This window comes from Plecotus auritus (assembly GCF_963455305.1).
Source record: "Plecotus auritus genome assembly, chromosome: 7".
Taxonomy (NCBI): domain Eukaryota; kingdom Metazoa; phylum Chordata; class Mammalia; order Chiroptera; family Vespertilionidae; genus Plecotus; species Plecotus auritus.
In genome coordinates this window covers 177,425,320-177,442,185 of record NC_137774.1, presented here as the reverse complement: position 1 = coordinate 177,442,185, position 16,866 = coordinate 177,425,320, and the positions used below count along the sequence as shown (strand labels likewise).

At 63.2% G+C, this 16,866-nt stretch overlaps 1 protein-coding gene across 1 annotated transcript; it reads right to left on the bottom strand.

Moving 5' to 3' along the window:
• Positions 1-3,087: 3,087 nt before the first annotated feature.
• Positions 3,088-14,026, bottom strand: LOC308253678 (granzyme A-like). The gene is made up of 5 exons (XM_080679338.1): positions 13,948-14,026; positions 10,122-10,266; positions 7,929-8,070; positions 7,462-7,734; positions 3,088-3,320 (listed from the first exon to the last, which is right to left on the bottom strand). Exons 1-5 carry the CDS (start codon positions 14,015-14,017, stop codon positions 3,159-3,161), a joined length of 792 nt encoding a protein of 263 aa, XP_080535464.1. The 5' UTR covers positions 14,018-14,026; the 3' UTR covers positions 3,088-3,158.
• Between the last annotated feature and the right edge of the window lie 2,840 nt (positions 14,027-16,866).

The window sequence follows — 16,866 nt, the reverse complement described above, 5'->3', positions numbered from 1 at the left end:
ATCGATGAGAGAGAAACATCCATCAGCTGCCTCCTGCACGCTCCCCACTGGGGATGTGCCCGCCACCAAGGTACATGCCCTTGACCGGAATTGAACCTGGGACCCTTCAGTCCGCAGGCTGACACTCTATCCACTGAGCCACACCCGTTTCGGCCATACCCGGAAGTTTTGTGGAACCGTTGCTGGCGGAGCCTCGCCTCTGCCACGCCCGCAGGTGCCCTGGTGCCGCCGAGGCCGCCCCAGCAGCCGCTCCCGGGGGCGCATGACGGGATGGCGCTTTGCTCAGCTGCGGTGGACGGGACCGCGGGGCGCCTGGGGGGCTCAGTTCCTGTTGATGGTGTCATTCTCAGCTCGAGCGATGAGAAGGCTGTGGCCTGTGGTCTGACTCCGGTGGGGCGTTTTGATGAGAATTGAAACTGAACACCCGATACAGTCCCAACCTCAGAGTCACGGGGGACAGCCGCCGGAGCAGCTGCGTGCTGGGCCAGGAGCAGCGGCCAAAGGGCCAAAGGCCACGAATCCGTGTTTACTGACCGAGTCGGGCTCAGGCCCACGGGTGGTGCTGATGTGACAGCCAGAATCGCACACATGTCTTTGGCTTTACAATCTCATGTGACAGGAGGAATGCTCAGCGCGTGAGGCGGCGTCTCCGTGTCTCCCCACAAGATCCGCCGCTCCCCTCGGCCTGGCACGCGTGTGCGCCGTGTGAGGCGGGCGCCGGCGTTCCTGTGGGCCGGGTGGGTGTGAGCTCACACGCGGGCTTTGCTTCTCCCTCTGCACCGGAACTGGCGTTTCAGCATGACGACTAGTCCCTTCACTTCACGGTTTCCCGTCACCTGTGAGGAGCAGCCGGGCCTCCAGGGCCCCGCAGGTGCGAGATCCCAGTGTCCCCGGCGGCCAGGCGCCAAGACCCCGCGTCCTGGTCTTCCGTGAGCCGGGAGTGACGGTTTAGGCCAGGAACTGGGACGCTGAAATGACACAACGTGTCCTGTGCTCTGGCCTACACGTGCAGCTTGGTGTTGGGAGAACCAGGGGGGCCGTGGCCTCCTGTCCGCACGGTGCTGCCCCCCCCACGGGGCCCATGCCGTCAGCAGCTCCCTGTGCAGTGTGCACGCGCAGGAGGTCTCGGGCTGTTGCTGGGGCAGGAGAAACCCACATCTGTTTTACGCCCAAGAATGCCTGCACGGCGGGCGGCCTGCTTGGATGCACTTACTGTAAACGTGGACAAGTCGAGTCCGTCAAACAAGTGTCCCTGCAGAGACGCGCGGAAGAGGTGTGGCTCCAGGGGCCGACCCGGAGCCTAAGGCCACAGGTCAAGGGCGGCCTGAGCTGCAGGAGCCCAAGGGGCGGGCGCAGGGCCTGGACCCCCGAGGGAGGCCCTGCTGGCCCCTCACACGGACTTCGGGTCCCCAGGACCCGGAGGGGGGACACGCCTGCTGCTGACGCCACGTGGTGTGCGCACGTCGGTGCGACAGCCACGGGACACGGTGTGAGGGGGACAAGCGCCCCCTTGGCGCCTGCCACGTGCCCGGGCCCCCGACGGCTCAGCACCGCGGAGGAGGCCGGCTCTGAAGGCGGCGGTTCCGCAGGGCCCTGGGCGGGACCCGGGGCCACACCCGGCGGCTTCCCAGCCTCAGCACCAGCGGGACAGCGGCCACCAGCTGCCTCCTCTCCCACCTGCCACCGCCACCGTGAGCCCAGACGCCTGCGGGCGCTGCTGCAGAGGACGCCCGGCCTGTGGGGGGCGCTGCTGCCACCCCAGCCCTCAGCGCCCGCGCCCTCGTCCTCGTCTAAGCGACGGTGCTGTGTGGCCTGCCTCCGGCCTGGGGTGCTGAGGGTCAGCTGGACCAGGGGCCTTCCTGAGGGGGTGCGGCTCTGAGCTTCTTGCTCAGGGGAGGCGCTTTGCTTCCTCCGCTGCGTGTGCCACACCCGTCTCTGACCCTCCATCTCCTCTCTCTGCTGCTCCCCCTCCTCCTTCTCCTCCTCCCCGCCTTGTCCTCCTCCCCTCTCCTTCCCCCTCCGTCTCCTCCCTCCCTCCTCCTCATCCTCCTCCCCTCTCCTTCCCCCTCCATCTCCTCCCCCTCCTCCTCATCCTCTTCCCCTCTCCTTCCCCCTCCATCTCCTCCCCCTCCTCCTCATCCTCCTCCCCTCTCCTTCCCCCTCCATCTCCTCCCCCTCCTCCTCATCCTCCTCCCCTCTCCTTCCCCCTCCATCTCCTCCCCCTCCTCCTCATCCTCTTCCCCTCTCCTTCCCCCTCCATCTCCTCCCCCTCCTCCTCATCCTCCTCCCCTCTCCTTCCCCCTCCATCTCCTCCCCCTCCTCCTCATCCTCCTCCCCTCTCCTTCCCCCTCCATATCCTCCCCCCTCCTCCTCATCCTCTTCCCCTCTCCTTCCCCCTCCATCTCCTCCCCCTCCTCCTCATCCTCTTCCCCTCTCCTTCCCCCTCCATCTCCTCCCCCTCCTCCTCATCCTCCTCCCCTCTCCTTCCCCCTCCATCTCCTCCCCCTCCTCCTCATCCCCTCTCCTTCCCCCTCCGTCTCCTCCCCCCTCCTCCTCATCCTCTTCCCCTCTCCTGCCCCCTCCGCCTCCTCCCCCCTTGTCCTCCTCCCCTCTCCTTCCCCCTCCGCCTCCTCTCCCCTTGTCCTCCTCCCCGCTCCCTCCTCATCCTCTTCCCCTGTCCTGCCCCCTCCGTCTCTCCCCCCCCCTCAGCACCCTTCTGAGATTCTAACCTCTGTCTCCGTGGGTTGGTTTTGCCTTGTGCCAACCTTCAGAGAAACGGGGTCCCTCAGGAACTACTCCCGTCCCCGTGCGGCTTCTTTCCCTCAGCAGCACGTTGGTGAGATGGGTTCCGCCGCTGCGGCAGCTACAGCGGGCTCTGCTCTGTCCTGGCACCGCACAGCCGCTCTAGTTTCCGGTGGAGGCCATTCGGGCCATTTGAGTCCTGGCTCTGTGCTTACCACCTGAGACATGGGTGACGCCAGTGATACCGGTCCCCGCCCCGCCCCGGCCCCTCCCCAGGCCACGCTGTGACCCGGCCTCGCCTCGCCTGCGGGGATCGGCCCACGGGAGTGACAAGTGAGACCCCGGGACGGTCGTGCAAGCTGGTTTTATTTACGGCGGGTTGAGGCGCCGCAGCACGTGGGACGCGAGTCCGTGACCTAGGCCGCCCTCCGCGTGGTCTTGGTGATCCAGTTGAGGTATTTCTGGGAGAGCAGCATGTAGACGCCTGGGCCCCGGGGGTCCCCGCACCTGCCTGGCTTCCCGAAGGACGTGATGCCCCTGAAGGTGCCCTCGCAGATCAGGGGGCTCCCGGAATCGCCCTGCGAGAGAAGAGGGGGGAGGGGCTGTGAGCGCCCAGCAAGCCCATTGAGAACATGCCATCGAGAACACGCCCATCGAGAACATGCCATCGAGAACACGCCCATCGAGAACACGCCATCGAGCAGAAGAAACTCCTTTTAATGTGGCGTTAAGACCAACCTTCAGCCGAAACCGGTTTGGCTCAGTGGATAGAGCGTCAGCCTGCAGACTGAAGGGTCCCGGGTTCGATTCCGGTCAAGGGCATGTATCTTGGTTGCAGGCACATCCCCAGTGGGAGGCGTGCAGGAGGCAGCTGATCGGTGTTTCTCTCTCATGGATGTTTCTAGCTCTCTATCCCTCTCCCTTCCTCTCTGTAAAATATCAATAAAATATATTTAAAAAAAATAGAAGACCAACCTTCACTTAATTGAAAGTTAGTGCTTAACAACCCAAACGTTGGGAATATTTTAATATTTTTAAATTGGCTTAACTCAGGAGCCAGTGAAAGTTAAGGGAAACGTGCATTACTGTTCGCTAGCCTGTGCCTTTGAGGTCGATCCTCTGCGTCAGGGAAGGAACTCTCCTGCTTGTCAGTTTCCAAAATGCTGACCAACTCGGGGCCACATCGTCAGACGCAGGTGGGATTTGAGGCAAACGAGAAGCCACGGTTTTCAGTTTCTCCGGCAGACGGTTGTCTTCCCAAAGAAACAAAACCAAAGCCGCTCTCCCGTCTCCCGCTCCTCCCGAGTGAGGGTGCGGACGGAGGCTCCGGCCCCAGGCATGGCACGTCCAGCTCACGCCAGCCCAGCGGGAGGCTCCTGGGGCCCGGAAGCCCCGCTCTCTGCTCCCCACGGGGCCTCCCGTGTGTGCCGTGTGTCCTCCCGGGGAGCCCTGGCGTCACCCCCGTGTACCCAGGAGGCCCGGCGTGTGGGCAGGTGGTGCCAGGAGGGCCAGGCCCGGGAGGCTAGGCTCCAAGGCCCAGCAGGTGCAGCCTGGGGCCTCCCTTTCCTGCCTCACCGGCCGGGAGCCACGTGAGAAGCGGCGTCCTCCCCACAGAGACATGGCGCCCGCCTAACACAGTGCCTGCCTGTTCCAGAAGGAGTCCTGTGGGTGGATTCACCTGCAGCACTGAGAGCGCAGACAAGGGTGGCTAAGCTTGGATGGCAGCGGGTGGCAGGTGACAGGTGCCTGGGGATACTGCATGCGGGTTCTGACAGCGGTGAGGGCAGGAGAGGGCGGGGCGAGGAGGGGGGTGGGGGGGTGGTGGAAGGCTCTGAAGGCAGGTGCCACCCTCCCCTGGGACTGGCCCCGCCTGGTCCTGAAGGCAAGGCTGCCAGCTTCCGCTGACGATCGGATAAGCAGCGGGAAGGGGGCAGACCTCGGGTCTTGGTGTCGATTCCCCAATCCCACACCCCGTTCTCCTCTCTGATGAGGCTCAGGGTCTTTGGAAAGGGTGGGAAGCGAGGAGCCAGCGCTCAGAGCTCAAACACGCAAATGCCTCTCCTCCTGCCTCCCTCCCGTGGGGCCCTGACCCGTCCCTTCTCTGACTCTGACAGGGAGCCGGCCCCTTCCGCGTGGGCCACGCTCAGAAGCTGCTTCCTGGGGACGGAGCTCGGATGCCGGAGGCTGTGGGGGGTCTCTGAGACCCTCAGTTCAGCTTGGGAATGACAGGCCTTTCGGACTCTCCAGGCTAAACAGCAGAGGCGTTTTGGGGGTGTGCTGAGATGTGGGGAGAAGGGCCCAGAAGGGCTCTTCTGAGTGTTACAATCTATAATAAAAGTGTAATATGCTAATTAGACCGGACGTCCTTCAGGATGTCCTTCCGATGACCTTCCGGACAAAGCCAGGGCTGCGAGGGAAGCCCGGGTCCCGGTGCCTGCCAGCGGCTGGAGGGAAGGAAGGCCTACTCCTGCACGGATTTCGTGCACTGGGCCTCTAGTCTATACAGATTTCAGAGAGGAAGGGAGAGGGAGAGATAGGAACACCAATGGTGAGAGACTCATTGATGGGCTCAGTCCCCAGGCTGATGCTCTATCCACTGAGCCAAACCGGCCAGGGCTCCGTTTAGGTGGACATACGTTAATATGAGGGAAAAACCATTGCTGCTCCAGTGGCTTTGACATAAAATCCATAAGATATCACAGTCCACCCAGGTGCTAGCAGCCCACCTGCCCTTTTTGCTGAACAACCCCCTTAGCGGCAGCCACGGCCGTGAGAGCATGGTGAGAGGGCTGAGTGTGATCAGAGGGCTGAGCGTGGTGAGAGGGCTGAGCGTGGTGAGAGGGCTGAGCGTGGTGAGAGGGCTGAGCGTGATCAGAGGGCTGAGCGTGGTGAGAGGGCTGAGCCTGATCAGAGGGCTGAGCGTGGTGAGAGGGCTGAGCGTGGTGAGAGGGCTGAGCGTGGTGAGAGGGCTGAGCGTAGTGAGAGGACAAAGTGTGATCAGAGGGCTGAGCGTGGTGAGAGGACTGAGCGTGATGAGAGGACAAAGTGTGATCAGAGGGCTGAGCGTGGTGAGAGGGCTGAGCGTGGTGAGAGGGCTGAGCGTGATCAGAGGGCTGAGCGTGGTGAGAGGACTGAGCGTGGTGAGAGGGCTGAGCGTGATCAGAGGGCTGAGTGTGGTGAGAGGACTGAGCGTGGTGAGAGGGCTGAGCGTGGTGAGAGGGCTGAGCGTGATCAGAGGGCTGAGCGTGGTGAGAGGGCTGAGCGTGGTGAGAGGGCTGAGCGTGGTGAGAGGGCTGAGCGTGGTGAGAGGGCTGAGCCTGATCAGAGGGCTGAGAGTGGTGAGAGGGCTGAGCGTGGTGAGAGGGCTGAGCGTGATCAGAGGGCTGAGTGTGATCAGAGGGCTGAGCGTGGTGAGAGGGCTGAGCGTGATCAGAGGGCTGAGTGTGATCAGAGGGCTGAGCGTGGTGAGAGGGCTGAGCGTGATCAGAGGGCTGAGCGTGGTGAGAGGGCTGAGCGTGGTGAGAGGGTTGAGTGTGATGAGAGGGCTGAGCCTGATCAGAGGGCTGAGCCTGATCAGAGGGCTGAGCGTGGTGAGAGGGCTGAGCATGATCAGAGGGCTGAGCGTGATCAGAGGGCTGAGCGTGATCAGAGGGCTGAGCGTGGTGAGAGGGCTGAGCGTGATCAGAGGGCTGAGCGTGGTGAGAGGGCTGAGCGTGGTGAGAGGGTTGAGTGTGATGAGAGGGCTGAGCCTGATCAGAGGGCTGAGCCTGATCAGAGGGCTGAGCGTGGTGAGAGGGCTGAGCATGATCAGAGGGCTGAGCGTGATCAGAGGGCTGAGTGTGGTGAGAGGGCTGAGCGTGATGAGAGGGCTGAGCGTGGTGAGAGGGCTGAGTGTGGTGAGAGGGCTGAGCATGGTGAGAGGGCTGAGCCTGATCAGAGGGCTGAGCGTGGTGAGAGGGCTGAGCGTGATGAGAGGGCTGAGCGTGGTGAGAGGGCTGAGCGTGATGAGAGGGCTGAGCATGGTGAGAGGGCTGAGCCTGATCAGAGGGCTGAGCGTGGTGAGAGGGCTGAGCCTGATCAGAGGGCTGAGCGTGGTGAGAGGGCTGAGCGTGATGAGAGGGCTGAGCGTGGTGAGAGGGCTGAGCGTGATGAGAGGGCTGAGCATGGTGAGAGGGCTGAGCCTGATCAGAGGGCTGAGCGTGGTGAGAGGGCTGAGCATGATCAGAGGGCTGAGCGTGATCAGAGGGCTGAGTGTGGTGAGAGGGCTGAGCGTGGTGAGAGGGCTGAGCGTGGTGAGAGGGCTGAGCGTGGTCAGAGGGCTGAGCGTGATCAGAGGGCTGAGTGTGGTGAGAGGGCTGAGCGTGGTGAGAGGGCTGAGAGTGATCAGAGGGCTGAGCGTGATCAGAGGGCTGAGTGTGGTGAGAGGGCTGAGCGTGGTGAGAGGACAGAGTGTGGTGAGAGGGCTGAGAGTGATCAGAGGGCTGAGTGTGATGAGAGGGCTGAGCGTGGTGAGAGGGCTGAGTGTGATCAGAGGGCTGAGTGTGATGAGAGGGCTGAGCGTGGTGAGAGGACAGAGCGTGGTGAGAGGGCTGAGAGTGATCAGAGGGCTGAGCGTGGTGAGAGGACAGAGCGTGGTGAGAGGGCTGAGCGTGGCGTTGCCTTTTCTATTTCTGCACAACTTAACCCAACAGCCCAAGTGTGGGGCCGCCTTTCACCTACGTCGCACGAGTCTTTTCCGCCCTTGGGGTCTCCGGCACAGATCATATCCGCTCCGATCACAGGGTGACGGCCATAGTACTTGGGGCCATTGCAGGTCTTCCGGTCCAGGACGGTGACATTGACTTCTCTCAGCGTATCGGGTTGGGATAGCTTGTTATTGCGAAACAACCCCCAGCCTGCCACTTGGCACCTGGTTCCTGGTTTTACGTCTTCCCCCCTTTTCGGGAGTCTCAGAATAGCCACGTTTTTATTAATTGTTGCTTTCCCCCTCAGCTGTGCGGAGAAAAGCATAAAGAGTTAACAGAATGAGATCATTAAAATATTGGCATGGTCTAACCCTGGGCGCCCCCTCCCGTAGCTACAGTCTGTAGCTACAGGGCACCGAGAAGGCTCACCACGCCGGTGGCCAGACGGTAGGAGGCTCTACGACGCTGAAGTCCATTGAAAGTACGATCAAAGGTACGTGCCTTTAGAAGTTTGAGGTCTCCCTCGTGCCTGTGCTTGTCGTAGTACGGGTAGGGGATCTGCTTCCTCACCGACAGGATCTGCTTCTCCGGCTCCTGCTTGGTCCTGGAGTGGGCCCCCAGGATGACCTGGGACGATCTGTTCCTGAAAAAGACGCAGCCCTGTGAACGGTTTCCGCCTTTTGAATCGTGTGCCGGTCACTTTCATGGCCCATTTCTAAAGGTGCTCGCCATGCAAACGCTTGTCTGCAGCTCAGAACAAAGGGGCACTTGAAAGACAACAAGATGTTTATGAAGTCATCGTCATCTGTAGAGAGCACCTGGGAAGGCACGTGAGCATTTCTTTAATTATTGTCGGCTGAATCCAGAGCCACGTCCTGGAAACACACCTTGCCAGAGGCAGGAGTGTTGTCAGCCTGACCTTCAGCCCAGGTGCCAGGGGGTGGGTTTCATTATCTAAATCCAGCCAAGCACCAGGAATGAATACCACTCGGGCCCACCCAAGAATGCACATAATCTCCTTTGTCTTGACCTTTAGTAAAACTTCCTGGTTTTTGCTGTATAAAATAAACACGCTGTATCGGCTCTGGGTCCCTGTCTCTCCATCAGAGGACAGTGGTCCCACCAGGCCCCCCGCTTTTTCCTTCCATCTCTGTGTCTGTCTCTTTCTTTCATTTTCTCAATCCCCAGCCGCTCCTACTCGGGAACCGGACCGCTCTCTAGCGGCACTGGACGCGGAAAAGAGAGAAATATTCACAATCATCATCGATACCATCGCCAGCGCATTCACAACAAGCCAAGTCTTGGGGTCCCTGTTGGGGTTCAGTGTGGCCCTCGCCCCCTTAGCTGTGAGAGGGCTTTGAGCTATGCTCCCTGGAGAACAAAGCTCCCGGTGGCTTAGAGACCAACCTACCCGAAGTGGGAAGACATTCAGAAACAGATGCCCCGTGCGAGGGGGACGCCATTGCACGACCTTGGGTGTGAACACATTGGGGGTGGCTTTCGGAAGGAGGGTCCACGCCAGTCCCTCACTCTAAGCTAACGGTCCGTTCTGTTCAATCAAATCAAAATGCACGCTGAGGTTTCAGTGGCTCAGGCCAGCGTCACTCACACGCTGGTGTCAACGCCGTGGCCTGACAGTCCCGCTGCCTGTCCCGCGGCACAGCTGAGCCAGTCTCGCCTGAGCTGTCAGGTCAGAGCGGGGCTCCCCGCAGAGCCCAGCGTGATGGACGGCTCCGTCCTCTGCCCTGTCCCACACGGGCTCAGGGCCACCCCGGCTGCTGGGGATGTGGGTGTGGTGGGTGTGACTGAGGAAATGGGTTTGTAGTTTTTTTTAAGTTTTGCTGATTTACATGTGTATAGTCATGTGTGATGCACATCGCCAGGACAGTAGCGGTCACCGACTGGACAGCCCAGGACTCGAGCCGGATCCAGGGAGTGGAGAGCAGCCCCCTCCACAGAGGCCCTGCGGGTGGGAGAGGGTCCCCAAAGGACATGGGCCTTTGAAACAAGCTTTCTCCACTCAGTGGTGCTCGGGCCCTAGGAACCAGGGACTCGGCTCCTTCCACCCAGTCCTGCGACCCAGGCCAGAGCCACACCTCCCTGTGAGGGCAGGGCTGGGCGGGGCTGGATGGGGGGCCAGGGGGCCTGCAGGAGGTGCGGGCAGGGCTGGATGGGGGGCCAGGGGGCGTGCAAGAGGTGCGAGCAGGGCTGGATGGGGGGTCAGGGGGCCTGCAGGAGGTGCGAGCAGGGCTGGATGGGAGGTCAGGGGGGCCATGGGGTGTGCAGGAGGTGCGGAGAGGGCTGTGGGGGGCAGGGGGCATGCAGGAGGTGCGGACAGGGCTGGGGGGGGGTCAGGGTGCCTGCAGGAGGTGCGGGCAGGGCTGGATGGAGGGCTGGGGGGGCCAGGGGGCCTGCAGGAGGTGCTGGCAGGGCTGGATGGAGGGCTGGGGGGGCCAGGGGGCCTGCAGGAGGTGCGGGCAGGGCTGGATGGGGGGCTGGGGGGGTCAGGGGGCCTGCAGGAGGAGCCGGGACGCTGCCTCCGGGGCTCGCTCTCTGAGGCCCCCTCTGACCTCAGCTCCTGGGTTCCCGATCTGCGAGTCACGTGAGTGTCCGTGGCTTTGGTGGCATTTACCTTTTAAGTTAATAGTCACCCTTTGGAGACCCCCCACACTCTCATCGGAAACAAGCACTCACAGGGGGCAGTGGGCGGCCGTCAGCACCCAGCCGTCGGCGATCAGCGCCCCCGCACACAGGCTGCCGTTGGTGCCGTGGATCAGCGCCATGTAGGGCCTCGAGTGAGCCGTCACTGCTCTTCCTCCAATTATTCTCGCGCAGAGGCCTGTGCAAAGGGAAGAGGCGAGTCACGCCGAGCCGCCCGGCGCTGGCCCCGAAGCCTCGCTTCTCAGACCAGAGGGGCTGGCCGCGTGGCGAGGAGGGCAGGGCGCGCCCGTCCGCCAGGGGTCCCCGCGGGTGTGTGAGTGCCAGGCCCCTCCCAGAGGTCCCACTTCTTCCCCCACAGAAGCCACACCCAGGGAACAGTTGCCACGGGAGATGCTGGTGACGCGGACGACGTTCAGTGCCTCCCTTGCCGGCTGAGTGACAGCTGGGGGTGGGGAGGCTGACAGCTGCCCCTGCACACCAGGCCTCTCAGCGGCGACCTTGCCCGGGAGGGAGTTCCCCGACCCGGTCCCCGGAGACATCCTTCCCTGACCTCTGCCCCCTCCTAACCTGGAGGAAGCACCCATGGCCCCTGAGGCCCCTCCGGCTCCGGCTGGACCCCGTGGCTGACCTCAGCGCTTTCCCAGGACGTCGGGGAGGGGGGAGAAGGTGCCGGGGAGAGACTGCCCTCATCAGGTTCCGGGATGATGGACAGGCGTGTGTCTGGACCAGCCGTGGGCAAACGACGGCCCGCGGGCCGGATCCGGCTGTTCTCTCCGGTTCTCTTGCTCTCCCCTCCGCTCCTTTACTTTGAATTTATATTCGTTCACACACACACTCCATCCATGCTTTTGTTCCGGCCCTCCGGTCCAGTTTAAGAACCCATTGTGGCCCTCGAGTCAAAACGTTTGCCCACCCCCGGTCTGGACTCATTCCCGGGAACAGGGAGACAGGACCGGAGGTGCGGGCTCCGTGAGGCCCTCTCTGCACCCCGTGTTCGGCTGGGGTGCCTCTCACAATATTGCTCCCGGCCGCCGGCTCAGACTCGTGGCTCCTCAGATAGGGGGGTGCCGGGACCGTTCTTAGAGCGAGTCCCCGCCAGGTCCCCAGTCAGGTGTGGCCAGCGGGAGTGAGGGGGGAGGGGGGCCACGCACGGGGCTCGGGCTGCCAGAGGGAGTGGGGAGGGGCCATCTGGGCTCTGAAAGTGAGAGGAGAGGGACCAGGGCGCCGGGAACTCCAGCCGCACCCATCCCCCCGGGGCTCCCGTGAGGGCAGGTCCGGTGCCTCGGGGCCTCCCGGGCGCAGAAAGCCACTCGCGGGGCAGGGCGCAGAGCCTGCGGGACAGGCACAGGCCTCAGAGGAAGGCCACGCGCCCCGCCCCCCACCCGTGGAGGTTTAAACGCTAGCTGCTCCTGGTCCCCACCCAGAGCCCAAACCGGTGGGAACCGCTGCGGGCCGGGGGTCAGGTGATTTAAAAGCCTCCGGAGTGTCCTGTTCTGTGGGGCGGAGCCTCGCCAGCCCTGCCTCGCTGGGCCCACATTGTCCTCTGATGGCAGGACACCGAGTGGAGCAGAGGGGCTGGGGGGATTGGGGGGCATGGGGGCTTGGGAGACTGGGGGGCTGAGGGGTTGGGGCGCTGGGGTGCCTGGGGGGCTGGGGTACTTGGGGTGCCTGGGGGACTGGGGGGCTAGGGTGCCTGGGGGCTGGGGTACCTGGGGTGCCTGGGGGACTGGGGGCTGGAGTACTTGGGGTGCCTGGGGGCCTGGGGTGCTTGGGGGACTGGGGGCTGGGTGCCTGGGGGCTGTTTCCTCTGAAGAACAGCTAGGCCGGAGCTCTGCCTGCTCTGGTTCACTGTGTGAGAACCTGACGCACCCCAACAGCCTCCTACAGGGCCAGCCGACGCTGCGCCCCCCCCCCCCCCACCTTGTCCCGAATGACCCGCAGCCGGGGTCTTACGAATTTCTTCTCAGTTTTGGGTGCAAGATGCACCAGGGACGTTCCTTGGGGATTTCCGGGGAGAAGGTGGTTGTGTCCTAAGCCGCTGCCCCACTCCCCCTCCACGGCGGGGACCCACGCTGCCCCTCACTCACCCAGGAGGCCAGCCCGGCCCGGAGCCCTCGCTCCCGAGAAGGTTTAGGAAAACCTAGCCGCCCCGGGCTGTGTGACCCCCCAGAGAGAGCGTGTTCCCTGGGTCCCACACGGACACACAAAACGGGCGCGTGCTGGCGCAGCACCAACTGGGTCCCCGTGTCCAGTGTCCCAGGACACACTAGCCCGGAGAGAGAATGAAAACATTTTTAATTCTGTTAATCCTCACCCGAGGATATTTCCCCATTGATTCTTAGAGAGAGGGGCGGGGGGCGGGGGGAGGAAGAGAAGGAAGGGCGGGGAGAGAGAGAGAGATCAAGTGGTTGCCTCCCGCCCGCACCCTGGGGCCGGGGATCAAACCAGCAACCCAGCCAGGTACCGGCCCTTGACCGGGAATCGAACCTGTGACCCTTCGGTGCTGGGCCGATGCTCTCCCCGCTGAGCACACCAGCCACGCAAACATAAGCCCGCTCACCCCGATTCCCCGCAGGTGTGTGGGCCCGGCTCCTGTAGCTCCTTAACCGCCCGCATTTCCCGCAGCGAGAAAAGCAGAGGCCCCGGCCCTTCCCGAGAGGCAGAGGCAGAGGCAGAGCCAGAGGCAGAGGCAGAGCCAGAGCCAGAGGCAGAGGCAGAGGCAGAGGCAGAGGCAGAGGCAGAGGCAGAGCCAGAGGCAGAGGCAGAGGCAGAGCCAGAGCCAGAGGCAGAGCCAGAGGCAGAGGCAGAGGCAGAGCCAGAGGCAGAGGCAGAGGCAGAGGCAGAGGCAGAGGCAGAGGCAGAGGCAGAGGCAGAGGCAGAGGCAGAGCCAGAGGCAGAGGCAGAGGCAGAGGCAGAGGCAGAGGCAGAGGCAGAGGCAGAGGCAGAGGCAGAGCCAGAGCCAGAGGCAGAGGCAGAGGCAGAGCCAGAGGCAGAGGCAGAGGCAGAGGCAGAGGCAGAGCCAGAGGCAGAGGCAGAGGCAGAGGCAGAGGCAGAGGCAGAGGCAGAGGCAGAGGCAGAGCCAGAGGCAGAGGCAGAGGCAGAGCCAGAGGCAGAGGCAGAGGCAGAGGCAGAGGCAGAGGCAGGTCCAGGGGCAGAGGCAGAGCCAGAGGCAGAGGCAGAGGCAGAGGCAGAGGCAGAGGCAGAGGCAGAGGCAGAGCCAGAGGCAGAGGCAGAGCCAGAGGCAGAGGCAGAGCCAGAGGCAGAGCCAGAGGCAGAGCCAGAGGCAGAGGCAGAGGCAGAGGCAGAGCCAGAGGCCGAGGCAGAGCCAGAGGCAGAGGCAGAGGCAGAGGCAGAGGCAGCGTGCGTGTCCCGCATCCTCGCAGGCAGTTTGCCGACGGGCAGCTCCAGGCCCTTTTGCGAAGAATTTTGCAGAGGAAAGAGGGGAGACAGAGGAAACAGGGGAGACAGGGGAGAGAGGGGTGACAGGGGAAAGAGGGGAGACAGGGGAGAGAGGGGTGACAGGGGAAAGAGGGGTGGCAGAGGAAAGAGGGGTGACAGGGGAAACAGGGGAGACAGGGAAAAGAGGGGAGACAGGGGAAAGAGGGGTGGCAGAGGAAAGAGGGGTGACAGGGGAAACAGGGGAGACAGGGGAGAGAGGGGTGACAGAGGAAAGAGGGATGACAGAGGAAAGAGGGGTGACAGGGGAAAGAGGGCGCTGCTCCTTCTGGCTCACAGACAGTCACGGCCCCGGCAGAATGTGGGGCTCAGGGGAGCCTCCCGCACCCACAGCCGACGGCCGAAGCCCAGGCAGGCCCGCTCCGCGCCGGGCGGCCGTGGACGTGGCAGGGACCCGCCTTACCTGCAGGCAGGAGCAGGAGAAGGGTGGCCGCGGAGAGAGCGGAGGCCAGCGCCGCCCCGGAGCCCCTCATGGCCGCCCCAGTGCCCAGGGGTGGGTCTGCGCTGGCTCTTTATACCGCGCTCAGAGGATGTGGCTTTCTCTCTCTCTCTCTCTCTCTCTCTCTCTCTCTCTCTCTCTCTCTCAGTGTCAAAGTTGAGCCCGAGGAAGTGACAGAGCAGAGGTGAGAACAGCTCTGTGGCAAAGGCTCAGGCCCGCGGGGCTGGGGTGTGGGGGCAATTCCTTGGTGGGCGCGGGGGGGGGGGGGACCTCGGGGTCCTCAGGAGGAGCACACCCCTAGGAGGGCCTGAGTGTCCGCTGACGGGAGGGGTCCAGCTTCCCGCATCAGCAGCACTGTCCTCCACGCCACGAGTGGAGCGGGAGCTCCGGCTCAGGCCACGGCGGCGCTGTGAACGCGGTCCTCCCACGTGGTCACCGAGCACTTCCTCCTCCTTCTCTGGGTTCTGGAAGGAGCCCCAGGGCCAGGCCATGCCCTGCCGTCCCCAAGCTGCTGCCTGGGGTCCCCTCCCCCTCCGTCCGGGACACGTGTGCTCCTGCCTGGGGTCCCCTCCCCCTCTGTCCGGGACACGTGTGCTCCTGCCTGGACTCCCCTCCCCCTCCGTCCGGGACACGTGTGCTCCTGCCTGGACTCCCCTCCCCCTCCATCCGGGACACGTGTGCTCCTGCCTGGGGTCCCCTCCCCCTCCGTCCGGGACACGTGTGCTCCTGCCTGGGGTCCCCTCCCCCTCGTCCGGGACACGTGTGCTCCTGCCTGGACTCCCCTCCCCCTCCGTCCGGGACACGTGTGCTGCTGCCTGGACTCCCCTCCCCCTCCGTCCGGGACACGTGTGCTCCTGCCTGGGGTCCCCTCCCCCTTCGTCCGGGACAGGTGTGCTGCTGCCTGGACTCCCCTCCCCCTCCGTCCGGGACATGTGTGCTGCTGCCTGGGGTCCGAGGCAGGTGTGGAGGGTGGGGTTTTTCTCCCCCGACGGACTTCACGGCTTTAGATGGGTGACCGGCAAGACGGCGAGAGCTCGGGGCTCGTCCTCTGGAGGGAAAGATTGCAGCGGCGCGAAGGCAGCGAGCACGTCCGATGGCAGGTGCTTCCCGTGAAGCAGGTTCCCCAGGAGTGCCGTCCGTTAAAGCCGGGACAGCGAGGCAGGGAGGGCCTGGGACAAGCCACAGAGAGCCCGGCCGGCTGCGGGCTCACTGGGAGGTCCGAGAACAGGGGGCCGGGGGGGGGGGCAGGTTCAGGGGTCAGCCGGGACGAGCTGCCGCTGCCCGTTGCTCCCCTGGCGGCTAGTCTCCTGGGGTCCCTTAGCGGTTAGCAGACACCGGCCTGCGGGGGAGGGGAGGGGGGGAATGGCCCTGAGTTCTCCCTGGAGGGAGTGTGGGCTGGTCCTCTGCCCTGAGGGCTTGAAAGGCTGAGAGTTTGTGGGGGGGTGGGTCTTAGGGGAGGATCTCAGCAGAGTGTCCATCAGCTCCCAGCAGCCCTGGTCTCCCCGAGTGGTCAGCGCTGAGTGGAGGGCAGGTGCCATCAGTCAGTGCGGCTGGTCCCGAGGCAGCCGTGGCGTCGCTGGTCTGGCGTTGCTGCTTTTTGGGGCCTGGAGCTGAGACACACTGAGGCCTGGATGCTGCCCCCAGGGAGGAGAGGGCAGGGGTCCGACCGCAGGGGGAGGAAGGCCACCCTGGGCAAGGTCCTTGCTTCCCAGCTTTGTCCCTGGCTGGGCAGCGGGTTGTCCGCCTGGTGACCTTGGTACCCGGCCCACCGCCCCCGCTCTGCTCATCTCTGTCCACCTGCCTAAGACAGAGCCACGGATGCACCTGTCTCCCCTCCCTCCCTCCTTCCCTTCCTCTCTCTCTCTCTCCTTTCCCTCCCTTCCTTTCCTCCCGTCCTCCTTCCTTCTGGACTTAGCTGAAGGAGAATAGGGGTGAGACACGGCTATTTTGTTCCAGCACTGGGTTCCCGCTGGGGTGGCTCAGCTTCAGACCCCAAGGAGCAGCACGCGGGCTTCCTATGAGCAAGGCCTCCGCTCTCCCCCTGAGCTGAGGAGTGACGTTCATGGTAACACCTGTGGTGCCGTGTCCCGTCAGGATGTGGGTGTGTGACCATCCCCGGAGTTAACACCCCGATGACTTCAGACTCGGGGTTACTTTCTCAGAAATCACACCCAGGGGGGGCGCCCCGACCCCCTGGGTTTCCTTTTCCCGGGGTTACGGTGCATCACAGTCACTCCCGTCAGCAACCCCAGGACCCCGGCTTCTGGTGCTGGCGAGTAATGGTAGTGCGGCCTGAACTCAGGCCATAGTTACCGACAATCTCTTAAAGGAACTGGCCGGTCTGTTTCGTTTCTGTGAATCCGGTTGGTCTTCCCCCATTCGTGTTGACGGTGAGCCGCTTTATGAGAGAGGATGTGGAGTCCATATCCTTCCCGGGTTGTGCAACCACCTCCATGATTAGTTCTAGAACATTCTCATCATTTCCCAAAGCAGCCCTGTCACTCCGTGACCGCCCTGCCCCGCGGCGCCCCTGCCCTGGACAGCCACTCACCCGCTCTGTCTCCATCGAGGCGTCTGTTCTGAGCATGTCCTTACGTGGAATTGCATAGACTGTGGTCTTCTCTCGCTTCTCTTCCATTTAGCACAGGCGTTTGAGGTGCATGGAGCGTGGATCAGTACTTTACTCCTCTTTATTTTTTATTTTATTTATTTTTTATTTTTATTTATTTATTTTTTAAATATATTTTATTGATATTTTACAGAGAGGAAGGGAGAGAGATAGAGAGCTAGAAACATCGATGAGAGAGAAACATCCATCAGCTGCCTCCTGCACACTCCCCACTGGGGATGTGCCCGCAACCAAGGTACATGCCCTTGACCGGA

What these genes read in the sequence shown, in the direction of transcription:
- LOC308253678 (XM_080679338.1), bottom strand. Translation starts at nt 14,017, where the DNA reads ATGAGGGGCTCCGGGGCGGCGCTGGCCTCCGCTCTCTCCGCGGCCACC. An exon ending in ACGGCCGCCCACTGCCCCCT is followed by an intron (nt 8,071 to 10,121) that starts GTGAGTGCTTGT and finishes CGTCTTTTTCAG; the next exon opens with GAACAGATCGTCCCAGGTCA. An exon ending in GAGACCTCAAACTTCTAAAG is followed by an intron (nt 7,735 to 7,928) that starts GCACGTACCTTT and finishes TTCTCCGCACAG; the next exon opens with CTGAGGGGGAAAGCAACAAT.